A 16768-nucleotide genomic window follows, 5' to 3' on the forward strand; every position below is an offset into this window, starting at 1 on the left:
ATGTGCCACAGAATGGGCCTTGGCCACACAAGCCATCCCAAGGAAAGAATAGTGCCCTGGGCTAGTGGCTGGTGATACTGCGGCACTGTGCATTTCGAAGAGAGTCACAGGAACCAACTAGAAAGCCATGCTCCCACCAGAGGCCACAGCTACCAGGGAAGCAGGGAGGGCTTCTGGGGCGCCAGGGAGAGAGGATGCTGGCTTTGGCTGAAGCCATTCAGCTCAGAGGGGGACAAAGGGTAAACATTCATTTCCAAGCCGGGCTGCAGCCAGGACCCTGGGTGGGGAAGCTAATAGGAAACAGCTTGCTGAAGGGATGGGGACAGAAATCAGGGGTGGCTGGGGCTGGCTGCTGACAGAGGGGGCTGGAAGAAGCAGGCTAATTGAGACCAGCTGTTGCTTCTCCACCTTAGAGATCTTTGGACTCGGCCGCAGCCTCTGGACTCTGCCCGGGCCAGGCTCCCTGTATTCCTGGAGGCACCAGAGCAGCCAGGGAGAGCTGAGACTCCTCCACTCTCCTTGACTCCTGGAACCCTCAAATTCAAAGGACCAGGGTGCGTTCTTCTTCCACCTGTCGGAGGCCTCCCCTCCATCACCAGACTCCATCCCTTGGTCACTCCTGCACTGGAAAGGCCTACACGAAGAGAACAAGGGAGACTGCCCTGCCCACTCCTCCCCATCCCTCCATCTGCTCAGCACCGGCTTCCTGAGACCCATGGCCTGGCCTGGCAGGGGCTGCGGCCCCTGGCTTGTCCTCCTCTGTGGTATGTGCCTCCCTTTCTGTCCCTTTCTCAGCAGGGCAGGTTCAGCTCTGGCCTCTGGCTTCTGACTTCTGAGCTCAGAAAGGGTTTGGAGGGAGGGCTGGGACATACGGTGTTGCTTTTGCTTTCTGTCCTCTCTAACTGGTTTGGTTTGGGGGCCACATCCAGGAGGGTTCAGGGACTGCTCCCAGCTCTGGGTTTGGGGGACTATGAGGTGCTGGGGCTTGAACTTGGGTTCCTTTGGGGGAAGTATGCATTCTACCTATTGAGTTATTTGTTCAGCTCTCTCCTCTAAGTCTGAGGGAGTGGAATCTCAGAATCAGCATCCAGGGCTCTAAAGGCTCAGATTTGGGGGTCAGAGATTTTTGCGGGCTTAAGACAGTTGCTCTGCATCCCACCAATCCAGGTTGAATCACCAGAACCCACCCATGATCCCCTGAGCACTACTATGGGTCACACAGAGCACAGAGCCAGAAATAGCCCCTGAGCATGGCTGAGTTGTGACTTTCCCCCATCAAAAATATTTCTGGTTTGGCAATATTCACTCTACTTGTTAAAGAAAAATTGATGGATCAGATAGATAGGACAGAGAGAAAGGTGCTGACTTGCCTTGGAGGCAACTGACCCCTGTTTGATCCCTGGAACCGCATATGGTCCCCTAAGCACACAGCCAGGAATAAGCCCTGAGCACAGAGCCAGGAGTAAGCCTTGAGCAGCACTGGGTGTGGCCCCCAAACATGGGGAAGCAGAGAGGGAAAGGGAAGGGGAAGAAAGGGGAGGGCAGGGGAGTGGAGGGAAGGGAAGAGAAGAGGGGGGAAGGGAGGAGAGGGGAGGGGAGGAGAGGGTAAGGGAAAGGAGGGGAAGAAGGAAGAAGGAAGGAAGGAAGGAAGGAAGGAAGGAAGGAAGGAAAGAAAGAAAGAAAGAAAGAAAGAAAGAAAGAAAGAAAGAAAGAAAGAAAGAAGACCCTGGCACTTGTTACAACGTTTCAGGAAGACTTTATTCAAGATATTGCAATAGGGAGAGATCAGGCTCAGCTCTGAACACAGCAAAGGCAGCTGACAACTCAGAGCCCAGTGAGCAATACAAAGGGCCAGTGAATGGAAATTGCTAAGAGATGACAAGAGTAAGTAGATTCTAGCTAAACAGACTTTACTATAATCTTTGCTGAATGCAGGCTACAGTGTTCAGATATCAAGAGCAGAGGGGTGAGGAATGTGATTGGGTGGCATGAACAGGGGATCCTCTCGAAGCCAACCTAGCTGGATTTATGCTAAGACTGTGTAACATAGGTCCAGTAGGGATAAGATGAACATCAAAAGGATGAGCAATTCCCTGCTCAGTGCTTGGGGATTACTCCTGGTGGTATGCTTGGAGCACTACGCCTGGGATTGAATCTGGCACTCGCACTACGAAGTTCCAGTCCTTTAAGCTATCTCCACAGCCTGAGAGTTTATTTTCTTAACCAACTCACTTTTGAGCTTATGAAACCAACATATCTAGGCAGGATATTCATGGGCATGAATTGTAGCCATCTCCAGGTTAACCCACTCAGAGAGTAAAGTCAGTGTCTCCCCACTCTCAGGCACTTTTGTCTTCCAAGGAGATAGCCCTTAAATCAGCAGGCATCTAAGAGACCACTGGACTTTCAGGCTGAGGGACCCAGCATCTATAGTACTTGGTCCAGTTCCTGTCAAAGAGTAGACAATCGGGACATGTTTGTTCAAAGGATACTGGCGAGTCTTTTTGGGTCACACCAAATTTGGGGCAGAGTCCAAAGCAGAAATAGTGTTTTCACACATACCATCCCCTTTGTCATGATGGACTATTTTTAAAAATATTCAGGTGGTTCGGGTTCCTCTTCCTGTCTTGCCTTTGTGTCACTCTGGCAAAACTTCGGTGAATGACCAGACCCATGTTGAGCCTTAGTTTCCTTCTCTATAGAAAGTAGATGATAAGACCCGCTGTAGTGGATCGTTGAAGTATGGAATGAGATACAACTGATAAAATGCTAAATTCAGTGTTTGGCATATAGTAGGAGCGGTCTCCATGCTAACTCACCTTTCCCCACCAGGAGACAATGTTGGAGTGGAAATGCCTGGAATGATAGGCAGATTTAGAGCATAAGGAATGGTGAATATGGGCCTTGGATTTAAGCAAACCCAATACATACATAAAATTAGATTTATAGAAGGGTGAAACGAAGGTGGGCTGATTATTTAGAGAGATTCTCTAGAGCATTTCAAAGTAAATTTGATTACAAAATTTTAATTTCCACACAACTTTTCCAGTTCGCTAGACCCTGAAAAGACCCAATTAGATTAGAAGGGAAAAATTGATTTAATGAACACTAAAACCCACCCAAAAGTGGCAATACCTTGTCGATGAAACAGGTTTCTTTGATTGTAACCCAGGGTGCCATCTGATTTAGCCTGGTTTCCTATGAAATGTGATTATTTTTATCAAGTGGCATTCGACAGAGAGGATGAGGTCCCTGTGGCGATGATTGCAGGGCGGTGGGGGTGAGGACGCGCCGCGAGCTTTCTAGGAACTCTGGTCACGAATGATCCTGGACTTTTCTCCTGGTTTACAGTTTGTGTCTCGGGCCACCAGAGTCCAGCGGACCTAGGCAGAGACGATGTGCGAAACTGTTCCGGCAACCCCCCGGTGAGGCTCCGCCCAGCCGCGGTCCCCGCCCCCCCCCTCCGCTGGGGGCCCCCCTCCACAGAACCCACCGCCCTCCCATCCCCCATTGGCTTAGCTGCTAGCCCCTCGCATTTACCCGCCTTTCTCCCCATTTCCGGACTCTGGGGCCCCTGTTTCTGATTAACATCCCTCCAGGCGGGCAGCACATTCTCAGGTGTCTGACATCCGCCCCATCCCTTCCCCCACACATTCTTCCCGCCACCCCCCACACAAATACGACCCCCCATTCCCACAGCACGTATCTACTTCCAGCCTGGCAGGGAGGAAGGAGGGGCTGTAGAGGGAGCGGAAGGGCCCTAGAGAGCCTTTGGCTGAGGCTAAAACAGAATAAGGAGGGGGAGGACAGCGAGCCGGGAGGAAGGCGGGAGAAAAAGAGAAGAAAAGGAAACCCAAATTCTAGAGAAACAGTCAAGAAAGAAGCAGGCAGGAGAGGTAGGAAGGAAGAAGATGGGGCGAGAAGAGCCAAGGGAAGGGCAAGGGACTTGGGCAAAGGGTCTGGGTTTGGGGACAGGGGTGAAGTCCTCACAAATTGGAGCAAAAACGTAGTTAGTTGCCTAACTGGAGGCCAGAGCCATTCTTGCCTCCATCAAAGCCCCACTTCCCAGGCTGCTGGGCCTGCCAGCCAGTTCACTAAAGCAGAGGGACCATCTGCTTGCAGTGTCAACTTTATGAGCGCCCTGGGGCAGGCAGATGGGTGGGCAAACCACAAACTTTTATTCTAAGACAGAAGTGGATATAGTGCTGAGTGAAAAGCAAAACAAAACAGAAGCCTCGCATAGTTTATTTGAAAGAAATGATTGGCCTTGGAAGACCTTTCTGGATTATGGCCCCAAACTACTGGAGCAAGAATCAGAGGAGGAAGGAACCTCGTTCATTCTCATCTGTCATTTGGGACCAGTGAGGGGAAGCTTGACAAAGTCCTCCAATGAAATACAGGATGAGTGGTTACATGTAAATTTCCTGGATAAACTCATATCTAGGATCCAGATTTCCAGATAGTGTATGGGACACGTTTCTATTAAAACTTCATTTGTCACTACCAGGAGTGTCCTCTAAGTGCAGAGCCAAGAGTGGTCCCCAAACACCTACAGTGCACCCCACCCCCACCACCACCTCCAAAATGATTATAAACCTTTGGTTGTTGATTAGCTAAAATTCAAGCATGACTGCATATGTATTCTGAATCTTTATCTGCTAAATCTGGCAACTCTACTTCTAGATACCCAAAGACAGATATTCCCCCTCCTGGCTTAGTTCCTCGGCTCAGATCCCTATAAATCATAGCCCCCTGCTCTACCATCCTAAAGTCATGTCTTATTACTGTCAAAAAGGATCCCTCTGCAAGGTTTTCAACAAATTCATCTCCAGGTAGCCCAAGCACCTGATTCTAGTCTATTTTTTGTTTAATTTTTGGACCATACCCAGTAGTGCTCAAGGATTCCTCTTGGCTCTACGCTCAGGGATCACTCCTCGTGGGGTTCTGGAAACCACATGGAGTGCTGGGCATTAAACCCAGTCACCTGTATGCAAGACATGCACCCTAACAGCTGTCCTATCACTCCAGCTCCACCTGATTTGAGACTAATCCTAACATCTTTCCCCATGCTCCTCAGAGTGCCTTCCTTCTCCCGGTTTCCTAACAAAAGCTAGTGGCTGCTATAGAGGCTGGAGGTGCAAGTGTGATTTTTTGCAAGCACTGTGTGTCTATGTGTATGTGTCTTGCTGTCTTTCTGCCACCAGTACCTTCCAGAGACCGCAGTCAATACCACAGTGCAGCTCACAGCGCTCCGCAAGCAGATGCATGCACAGAATGTCGCAGCGTACATCATCCCCGAAACAGATGCCCACATGGTAAGTACAGCTCCTTCCCACAACCTTGCTATATCTGATCCCTGAGGTTGACCACTGAGAACTGGCCAGTCAAAGACGACTTCTAGACTCAGGAGATGAAGGCAGAGAAAAGACGGATCAGGCCAAAGGAAGAAAATGGGGAGCTTCGATTGGGGACTTTTGGGTTACTGAAACACTATATTCCTTTATAGCGGAGAGAAGACATTGTTAAGTATTATTTTTAGAGGGAGGAGGGTCACACCAGGCAGTGATTAGGGGCTACTCCCAGCTCTGTGTTTGGTGGTTGCTATAGGCAATGCTAGGGGATCAGGCAGTACAGGGGCTTGAATCCAGGCCTTCCACATACATAGTATGCACTCATCCCATTGCCCTTTCTCTCCAGCAACACAATTATCTTCTTGACCACATACAGTGATGCTATTAACAACTGCAGAATTGATTTTGATCCATTTCTGTGCATTTTGTTGCAAGTGATGCCAGGGCCTCACTCATGTGAGGCAGGCATTCTGCCACAGAGCCACATACCTGGCCCTGGATCAATTTCTCAACAGCAGATCCAGAATGAGGGGTTGGGGTACTACCCTCAGTGGACTAAAAATTAGTCTAGGAGGACTTTAGGATGCCCTACAGCCCAGCTCTTCCCATAACCTGAAGGATGGAACATTGAAATGATCCAGAGCCCCTAGAATATGTGAGTCAGAGGTGTAGATTGGGGAGGAGTAACAGACAAGAAACCAGATAGGGGACAGAGAGATAGTACATGGGATGAAGCACTTGCCTTGCAACCAGTCAACCCAGGTTTGTTCCTCAGCATCCCATATGGAGTGATTCCTGCGTGCAGAGCCAGGAGTAACCCCTGAACATCGCTGGGTATAACCCAAAAAGCAGGGAAAAAAGAAGAAGCAAGATAGTCTGAAAGAAGAATTGCCGTTCTGCCCACTTATCCCACCCTTTTCCACCACTGACTCCACCTTTACCCTTTTCACCTACCTCTGTTCACCTTCCCAGTAGCAGCACAGTTGGAAAAGCCAAAATGATGGTTTAAATTAGTTTTCTCACTCACTGGGAAGGGCTAAGAACCTGGAGTAAATGTGTGAACTTCTGAGGTTGTTTCTTTTTCTGCAAAATAGAAATGATAAGATGTGTGCATTGTGAAGCTCAAAATACAATAACGGGTAAAACTTCTGCAAAATGTCTTCATGCTGAGGCTGGAGAGGTAGCTCAACAGGCTGAGCACATGCTTTGCATGCAAGAAGCTCCAGTTCAATGCTCAGGACTCCACAGTCTCCAAGCACCTCCAAGCTCCAGGAGCAATCCCTGAGCACAGAATCTGGAGTTGCCTCCAAACACATCGATATGGCCCCAAAGCAAAAAAAAAAAAAAACAGTGATTTATGATCTAGCAGAGTAACCACACTAGTGTGAGAAGAGAGGGGAAGTGGACACAGCTAGAAGAATGCACCCAGGAGAACAAAAGACCTGATCTCAATCTACACAGAATGTATATCTGTATTCTCTCTAGGGGAGAAATACAATTCTATTACACAGGAGCCCACTGGTGGACTGTGGGGCTTAAACTCCAAGAGAAAGAGGAGTTCAAGTGATAGGAAGATTTTTTTTTGCTTTTTGGGTCACACCCAGAGATGCACAGGGGTTACTCCTGGCTCATGCACTCAGGAATTACTCCTGGCTGTGCTTGGGGGACCATATGGGATGCTGGAAATCGAACCCGGATCAGCAGCGTGCAAGGCAAATGCCCTACCCTCTGTGCTATCACTCCAGCCCCAGAAAGATCTTAAAGTTGGGGGAATTCCATAGAACTTCCTGGAAGAGGTACCCAGATTTCCTGGACTAACAGAAATGGTTGAATCTGGCATGTATATGCTGCCTGAGCGCCTGTGCTGCTTGCACCCATGTGGCCAGGAACATGTCTCGCCCGCATCTCCCCTCTTGAGATGTGGACTTTGATGCTTTCGTGTCTAATGCTGGGATGTGCGTAGGGACTCTCTCCACCCTTGGAGAAGGCCGAGATCTCTTTTGAGCATGTTACACACTCTCTCTCTCTCTCTCTCTCTCTCTCTCTCTCTCTCTCTCTCTCCCACTCTTTCTCCCTCCTTTCCTTCAAAACCTCCAAATAAAAACTGTAATTTCACTGCTCAAAAAAAAAAAGAAATGGTTGAATCTAACTTCGACAGATGTGGGGTGATGGCTGGAACTTTCTGTGTGGGGTCTGAAGAGGCTGACAATGGTGTTGTTGATTTTCTAGAGCGAGTATATTGGCGAACATGACAAGAGGCGTGCATGGATGACAGGCTTCACGGGCTCTGCAGGTGACAGCCATTAACCAGCCCTTATTGCTTCTGTTAGATCAAAAGATAGTTACGGAGACCCTGGCATGGCTAATTTTCAGCTGCCAGGACCTAGAGTCCTGAGGGCCCTCTCTCTGCTTCAAATGGCTCACCAGGGAGGTGCCCCATCAGCTTGCCCAGTACACACAATTCATAGGCCACCAGCCACACTGTGAGGCAGATCTGCCTTCTTCCCCTCAGGAGCTCACTCCTCTGCAGCCAGTTCCCACAGAGTACTCCCCCAGCACATACCCCCACCTCCAGTTCTGAAATAGTTGCTCCTTGTACATCTGGCCACTAGGGGTCCACTGATTCTGTCACACAGCGACTGGAGAGGGGCGAGTGTGCAGAGTTTTACAGCTCCTCTCAGCCAAGGAGACCAAGTGAGACACAAAGAAATCCTATGTGTTTCTCTAGGAGTCTCTGACCCTTATCGTGGTCTCTTGAATGAAATGCCAGCTACCCCTGGGTTCAAGTTGACTTGGTTGACCCATCGTGAACCCATCTCGTTGACCAAAGTCCCTGGAGTTGGCTTCTCTGCCTGACCTCACCTAAACTCCTGACTTGTGCCTGTCAGCCCCAGAGTCGGCAGAGCGAAGACCACACCCTCTTCCCTGACAGCAACTGCAGGTGGCATCACCTCTGTGGAAAGGGAACCCCACTTCTGCTGCCAAATGGCCTACCGTAGAAAAGTCCCTCAACACGAAACGGAAGTGTCTGACCCAGACTAAAATAGCGTCTGGGTTGGCTTCCCCTTTACCCTCACCTGACTTCACCTCCTTCCTGTGGAGGAGAGACAGTTTTCAGAGGGCTCTGGTGGCAGGTCGAGTTCTATATGACTCATGCCCCCAATAATGCCTCACCTTCCGCATTACCTCCTACTTTCTCCACACCGCCTCAGGAACTGCTGTGGTGACGATGAACAAAGCAGCTGTCTGGACCGACAGTCGCTACTGGACCCAGGCTGAGCGGCAGATGGACTGCAACTGGGAACTCCATAAGGAAGGTGAAAAGGGGCCCGCACATTTGTTCCCCAAGCCCTGAGGGAAAGAACGAATGAGGGGGCAGGTCATGCTGAGCCTCTTGGGAGAAGCAAGGAGAATCTGAGGTTGATATCCAAAAGGACAAATATGGCAGGACTGTCACCCACAGAAGCCTAAGAGGATGTCCTAAAGTTGGGAGGCGACCTTTATGTACTTCTTGTCTTTCAGTTGGTACTTCTCCCATTATCACCTGGCTCCTGGATGAGGTTCCTGTGGGCGGGAATGTCAGTTTCGACCCCTTCCTCTTCTCCATCGGTAAGTTCTTCCCTCAGCCCCTCCATCTTCCCTCAGTCCCTCCCTGGCCCACATAAGTGAGGGCCGCTCAGCTCCCCTGACAGGCAAAGAGGCCTACATCGATGGGAGGGGCAAGGTAACTGTGAGGACACCAGATATGAACTTGCAGTTGCCAACTCTTTGACAGCAAGGGTGTCCTTATGAACTGTGTCGAAAAGCACAGTACAAAGAATGAATGCAGATTATTTTAAAGTCAGGAATGCAGAGACCTGGCCTGGAAAACTTGAGGTCTTGCTAAGATCTAATGGATCAATAAGGGAGGATGTTCTTCGTTCTCCCCTGCTATTTTGCCACAGAATCCGGAACATGAGGTGGGCAAAATCATCACCTCACATGGCCTGGCCATCGCTCAGGCCTCAGCCTTGTCCAGCTGTAGCATCCTATGTGCCCTGGGCACTTCTAAGGCTGCTGGGCCAGTTTTTAGGTGCTGTCTGGTTGGAGATCCCTAACGGGCAGGCTGTCAAGATCACTTCAGTCCTTGAGGGCTGCAGTGGGGTGTGAACTTGCAGCCTTGAACTAGCCAAGCTTGAAATCACTATGTCATCTTCGGGGTCCCCTGTCAGGATGCTCTTGAGCCCAGAGCCATGCTCTGTGCTGGGAACTCTAAACAAGTAGGGCACTGGGATCACTTCTGAGGTCTCTTCTAGAAAGCTCAATGGAGTTGGGAGGGCTTCTCGGTAAAGAAATCAACTTCTCCTCCATCCCAGTACTCAAGAATATGGGTCCCTGAGCTCTGGGGCCCCAAGCAGCTAGCCAGACTTAGGGGAGTCCCCCAGGCCTCCCACTTGAGCCCCCGTTTGTCTGCTAGTTTTGAAGTGGTCTGAATAACACCATTCCTTTGAGCTGTGAAACTGAGCTCAGTTAAGGGAGATAGTAGAACCCAAAAGGGGCCCCAAAGCATTGGCTTTTCAAATGGCCGGTTTAGCCAATCGACTGTGGACAAGGTTATGCAGGCCCAATGCAATTAAGCTTTGAAAGCAGAAAGTGAAAGTTGACGACAACTCCCAGTAATGGGACTGCAAGAAGTTGAGCTGACAAGGACAACTTTTGCCTAAGTCATAATTTTCCTTGGTCAGGAGGGTAAGTGGCACTTTCTTGTCTCTGCAGCCTCCTGGGAAAGTTATGACATGGCCCTCCAAGGCTCAGGCAGAAATCTGGTGTCCATCACCACCAACCTTGTGGACCTGGTGTGGGGGTCACAGAGGCCCCCAGTTCCCAGCACGCCCATTTATGTTCTGGATCAGCAATTCACAGGTAATTTCTGAAGCCTGTCTTGCTTCCCAATTTGTAGCAATACGGGTCCCTGCTGGGCTGGAGCGACAGCACAGTTGGTAGGACGCTTGCCTTGCATGAAGCTGACCCGGGCCAACCCCAGTTCGATTCCTCCACCCGGCTCGGAGAGCCTGGCACGTTACCATAGAGTATCGCGTCAGCACAGCAAAGCCTGGCAAGCTAACCGTGACATATTCAATATGCCAAAAATAGTAACAAGTCTCACAATGGAGATGTTACCGGTGCCCGCTCAAGCAAATCGATGAACAACAGGAGGACAGTGCTATGCAGTGCTATACAGGTCCCTGCTGCTTGTCCTTTGGCTGAGAAATTCATCCAAAGAGGTACCAAAGCAGCATCTCTCAAACCATAATGGATAACCCCAGAGATTCTTGTTTAAATATAGATTTCTTGGGGTTGGAGTGATAGCACAGTGGGTAGGGCGTTTGCCTTGCATGCAGCCGATTCGGGTTTGAGTCCCAGCATCCCATATGGTCCTCTGAGCACCACCAGGAGTAATTCCTGAGTGCAAAGCCAGGAGTAACCCCTGAGCATCGCCAGGTATGACCCAAAAAAAGCAAAAAAAAGAAAGAAAATATAGATTTCTCGGTTAGAAAGATACTACAGTGGGTAAGGTACTGATTCAAATTTGATCCTCAGCACCCCACCAGGAGTGATCTTGGGCAGAACCAAGAGTAAGCCCTGAGCTTTACTGGGTGTGGCAAAAATAAATAAAAATAAAATAGAATATAGATTTCTAGGGGACCAGAGAGATGGGGCACATGCTTTGCATGCAGGACGGCTGGGTTTAATCCCTCACAGCACATCATCTCCTATCACAGAGCCAGGAATTTCCTCTAAGCATTGCTGGGTGTTCGTCTCACACTCAAAAAGTTTTTTAAAAAGGCGCTGGAGAAATAGTACAGTAGATAAAGCACTTGCCTTGCGTACAGTTGCATGGACTGCAACACTGGTTCAAATCCCAGAACCATATATGGTTTGCTGAGCACTGCTGAGTCATTCCTAAGCACCACTGAATGTGGCCCACCCCCCAAAAATAACAATATTAGTAAATATACATAAAACTACGGTTCTGGGCACTGGGGAGGTAGCTCAGTCATGGGTAAATGCTTTACTTGTATGAGCCAGGTCCAAGTTATAAACCTGGTGCCACATGGTCCCACCAAATCACCAGTAGGTGTGGCATGGAGACCTTTGAGCACTGGCAGGACGAGCCTAGTGTTCCCTGGCAAGCAGCACTGTATCTTCCAGTCAAGCTCTGAACCATCCACCCCAGTTGGCTCAGATTCCTCTGGAGGGGCCCTGGATTATCTGAGCCTTATTTTGGAAGCCACCCCTGCCAATCAATTGAAGTGTGGTTCTGGGGTCTCTTCCTTCAGAGAGTTTGGGTCAAAAAGTTATCAGATCATATTTAGAAAATGCTGGAAGACTATTACGATTTGAAGTATGGAGAAAAGGAAAGGAATGGAGAAAAGGGAGTGGAGCAGAGCAGAGAGCAGAGGAGAGGAAAGGGGAGGGGAGGGAAGGGGAGGAGAGGAGAGGAGAGGAGAGGAGAGGAGAGGAGAGGAGAGGAGAGGAGAGGAGAGGAGAGGAGAGGAGAGGAGAGGAGAGGAGAGGAGGGGAGGGGAGGGGAGGGGAGGGGAGGGGAGGGGAGGGGAGGGGAGGGGAGGGGCAGAGGGGGGAGGGGAGGGAAAGGAAGGGCTGCAAGTGATTTGGTGAAGTGGGGAGTGAAAGTGCTAGACAGGAGAAAACAGTGCTTCTACCTCTTTGCTTGACCCACCTCAGTCACCCAGGGAAATGCCTGGCATGGGTCAGGACTTGGCATGTCTGTTCTGAACACCTATCGGCACAGACCTTCAGGTCCTACCAGCCCCCTTCAAGCTTTGCCTGAAGTCCATCCACCACTTGAGGTCTCTGGGATCCATGAATTTAGACTGGAGGAGAAAGTACTCTTTGCAGGAAAGGAAAGTCAGTCCTAATCTTAGCACAGGGCTTCCCTAACAGAGAAGAATTTCAGGAGGAGGCAAAAGAGTGAAGCCAACTATTTTAGTGAAAGAAATTGAGAGTTTTGAAGGGAGAGAAAGAGGGAGAGATGTGTTTAAAGGATGACATAGGCTTCTCAAAGTGAAAACAGTAGAGAATGTCTTTGGGGAGGGAGTTATCTGCAATTTCTCCAAATTATCTTTGCCTAGAGTTATCTGCATGCTGAAAACTTAATCTGGGTGTTGTCACAGGGAAAGTCTTACACTTTTTATTGTCCTTTCATATTCTTAACAGGTCTTTTAGATTCTCCTATAGCTTCTCCTTTTCTGAGGGGGTCTAATCTTCTCCAGGTGGTGCTTCAGTTTCTCCACCTCCAAAGAATTCAGGATTGCCATTTTAAAGGAATGTATCCCTCATGACTTTGGGAAACTTCAGGCCTAAGCAATTTCTTCTTAAGTTTATTATGTCCTAGAGAAGGAAGGAAGGAAGGAAGGAAGGAAGGAAGGAAGGAAGGAAGGAAGGAAGGAAGGGGAGGAGGAAGGGAGGTAGGAAGGAAAGGAAGGAGGGAGGAAAGAAAGAAGGGAGGAAGGAAGGGAGGGAGGGAGGAGGAGGAAGAGAGGTAGGATGGAAAGAAAGGAGGGAGGGAGGAAAGAAAGAAGGGAGGAAGGGAGAGAGGGAGGGAAGGAGGAAAATAGGGAGGGAAGGAGGGAGGAGAGAAGGAGGAGGGAGGAAGATAGGAAGGGAGGGATAGAGGTGAGGGGGAGGAGGGAGGGAGCGGAGGAGCAAGGGAGGGAGGGAGGGAGGCAGGGAGGCAGACCACCCCCTGGAAGGGAGAAAAAATGTAATATGAATTTCCTGTCTGGTGTTGAGACTGGTGTGAATTGAACCATTCAAATGCTACTCCTGGTTATGGTTCACCTGTAAGAAGGAATTTAGATGGAAGATAACCGCCAGCGGATGGGGCAGGGTGGACAAAGAAAATAAGCTACTAAGTTCAGGGTCAGTCTGTAGTACAGACAAGGGCTTATGGAGCACAGACTAAGGCCACCCCAAAAAGCAAAGTTAACAGACATTCCCAAATTCTCACATCAGTAATCTTGATCTCACTGGCACCCTGTATGGCAAAAACAAAACAAAAAAAACAAAAAAACCCAGGACTCTCCATGATTCTCAAAATTACTATTACAATCCTGACCCGGGCCAGAAAGGTTACTGATTATGAATTGACCACTGCACCCCATGCCTCCCCGGGGAATTCTGAACAAACCAATAGACTTAGAATCTGCAGGATATTGGGCAATGTGAGAGGCCCTTGCCCATACACTTGGGTCCATGTGCATTTCTGCTTTGGAAAGCTGTCCAAAAGGCAGGAGGGAAATTTCAAAATAGCAAGTCTGATGAAACAACTTATATTTGGTCCAGTTTTCTCTATCCGCTCTGGTGTAACTTGCAGAATCATTCTTTCTGCCTCTTGACACCATTGTGTGTGTGTGTGTGTGTGTGTGTGTGTGTGTGTGTGTATGTTTTAAGAAACATGTTCTCCAAGGCTGTTCAAACATAAACAAAACTATATCCATTCAGATAAAGAAGAGCATATCCGTGCCAGGAAGGAGAGGGAATTTAGGGGGAGGAGTCTCCTGGGGATAGATGTGGGGGGCTGTGGGGGGAATAATCAGATGGATTTTGACATCGCTTCCCACAAATGAGGGAATGCAAAGCCATCTGGTGCCAAATCAAGTCTCGGAAAGCCAAAAACCAGAACTTGGTGTTGTGTGTGTATCTCTCTGTGTTGTTTTGTTTATTGGTAGGGATCTACTCACCACCACTACTACACCCCTGCAGTTTCTGGGGTAGGAACCCGGGGGAAGCCGCTCTTAGTGATTCTCAATCCAGTGATACAGGCTTGGGTGTTGTGTGCTGGGACCTGATGGAGCTGTCCGTGTGGTGGTGGTATGTGTAGGTGGTCACCAAGGCAGTGCTAAGAATAGAGACTTCTCAAGTCTTCCAGAAACTTTTTCCAGCCACTCACTGGTTTTAAAGAGGATAAAAGGTAAAAAAAGAGACAAACCTGAAAAGTTGGTTACTCAAAGAGAGCTATATGCAGCCTTTTAAATTCATTTGTTCGTTGTCTCAGAAATGTGTCTCCTTCAGGGGCTGGAGCGATAGCACAGCGGGTAGGGCATTTGCCTTGCACATGGCCGACCCGGGTTTGATTCTCAGCATCCCATATGGTCCCCTGGCACTGCCAGGAGTAATTCCTGAGTGCAGAGCCAGGAGTAACCCCTGTGCATTGCCGGGTGTGACCCAAAAAGCCAAAATTAGTGTCTCCTTGGTGAATTGTGACAATGTAATTGAAGTGAAAAAAACCTGTTAGAGGAAGCCCCAGATTGCCTGCCTCCATTGGCATGGCCCATCCAGCAGAGACCAATACATAGAGACAGAAACTAATCCCTGGCTTGCAGAAAGGGAGGGACTGTCTAATAACTACAGGGTTTCTTTAGGGAATGATGAAAATGTTCTGAAGTTAGATAGTGGTGGTGGTTGCACAATTTTGTGAATTTTTTAAGTCACTGGATTGCATTTTAAAATCGTGTAAGTTATGTACTCGATGGTATATCAATTTTACCACACCAAAGGAAAAACAAAACCTGAAAAATCGAAATGACCCAAAGCTTTAGTTCTCGTTGAGTTTTGCTTATTTACATAAAGTGACTTCCCCCCCCCCTTTTTCCTTTTGTATTAAAAAATTGAGGGCCACAAAATTTTACAGAGGTCCTGGGGATGGCGGGGTAATACCCATGATGCCTGCCCAGGAAAAGCATATGTAGAAGCTAAGCCTTTCAGCAATCTCCTTATCCTGTGTTAATGGCATTTAGTGCTCACTTAGACTAGCCTTAATGCTAAGGACATGCCAGCAAATTATATAGTCTATAGGAGCAGACTCCTTTATACATCGCAGAAAGCTGGGAGAAAAAATGAAAACTGAAGTCCTAGAACCAGGACAGTCCTGTGACACGGTATTAAAGGACAGGTTTGGAATTTGACAGTTTTTGGCAAGAGAGTCCAGTGTGTATGTTGACCGAGTGTGGAATATGTAACCAAGGAAACTGCGGTTGTACCTCTTGCTGTCTTTAACACAGCCCCATCCCCAGTTCTACCCTTGTCATCTGTAACACACCCAATCTCCAGTTAAGTTACTTTACCTCCCTCAGGCCACAGCATCCTTCTCTATACAGCAGACCAAATAAGGATTAAAGTATACTTAGCTAATGAGCAAAGACAGAAGAAAAGGGATAGCTACAGAATTATCTCTCTTACATGTGTGACTTTTTTTTTGCTTTTTGGGTTCCACCCAGCGATGCTCAGAGGTTATTCCTGGCTCTGCACTCAGGAATTACTCCTGGTGGTGCTTGGGGAACCATATGGGATGGTGAGGATTAAACCAGGTTGGCTTCGTGCAAGGCAAACGCTCTACCCGCTGTACTATTACTCCAGGCCCTATATATGGGACTTAAAGATACACAACAAGGTGTCACAAAGGGTCCAAAGGCAAAATAATGGGAGAACTTATCCACACAGTTGAGGTGTCAGGGTTTGGAGGGAAGGGTGTTGGGGCACTTGTGAGGGAGGGTACACTGGCGATGGGTGTCGTGTTGGAATTTTGTACATGAGAAACTATAATCAATAGCATTGTAAACCACAGAATCTCAATTAAAAATTATTTTGAGTTTTGGGTCACACCCAGTGTTTAGCATGTTCTCCTGGCTCTTCACTCAGGGATCACACCTGGGGTAGCTCAGAGGACCATATGGAATCAAATCCTACCCACTGTACTATTGCTCCAGCCCCAAAAGTTTTAACTTTTTTATTTTTCTTTATTTCTTTTTTTTGCCTTTTGGGTTACACCTGGCATTGCACAGGGATTACTCCTGGCCCATACACTCAGGAATTACTCCTGGCAGTGTCACGGGACCATATGGGATGCTGGGAATCAAACCTGGGTCGACCACGTGCAAGACAACGCCTTACCTGCTGTGTTATCACTCTAACCTCCCCAAAAGTTTTTAAAGTACACTTAGCTTAGTCTGAATCCAGGACTTACTGAACATGCTTTACTGCAGGGGAGAGGTTTCAGACCCCTATCCTTCTGAGCTTCAACTAGGCTATCTGTCTTCATTCCTGCTCTGCATGATAATTCATTCATCAGAAAATTAAACCGGGCTTATCCCATGCCAAGGCACCAAATATACAGAACAAACATCACTACATTTGATCCTCATAACAAATATTGAGGCAAATTCTATTATTACAAACCATCCCTGTGGTAAAAGTGTGTAAAATAAGGGGCTGGAGAGATAGCACACCTGGTTAGGTGCTTGCCTCGCATGCCAACCTAGGTTTGATCCTGGCATATTGTGCCACCCTAAACACCACCAGGAGTGATCCCTGAGCAACAGAGCCAGGAATAAGCTCTGGACACTGCCAGGTATGGC

The 16768-nt window shown here is 48.5% G+C and overlaps 1 protein-coding gene across 1 annotated transcript in view; it reads left to right on the plus strand.

The window, feature by feature from the left end:
* Positions 1-715: 715 nt before the first annotated feature.
* Positions 716-16768, plus strand: part of XPNPEP2 (X-prolyl aminopeptidase 2) — a 37174-nt gene continuing 21121 nt past the window's right edge. The window contains exons 1-7 of the mRNA XM_056107746.1: positions 716-764; positions 3352-3425; positions 5205-5315; positions 7581-7644; positions 8564-8668; positions 8874-8960; positions 10107-10253. Coding sequence (XP_055963721.1) covers positions 716-764; positions 3352-3425; positions 5205-5315; positions 7581-7644; positions 8564-8668; positions 8874-8960; positions 10107-10253 — 637 coding nt within the window. The remainder of the gene's footprint in view (positions 765-3351; positions 3426-5204; positions 5316-7580; positions 7645-8563; positions 8669-8873; positions 8961-10106; positions 10254-16768) is intronic.

The sequence above is a fragment of the Sorex fumeus genome, unplaced genomic scaffold (genome assembly GCF_029834395.1).
Source record: "Sorex fumeus unplaced genomic scaffold, SorFum_2.1 ptg000171l, whole genome shotgun sequence".
In the NCBI taxonomy this organism is placed as follows: Eukaryota; Metazoa; Chordata; class Mammalia; order Eulipotyphla; family Soricidae; genus Sorex; species Sorex fumeus.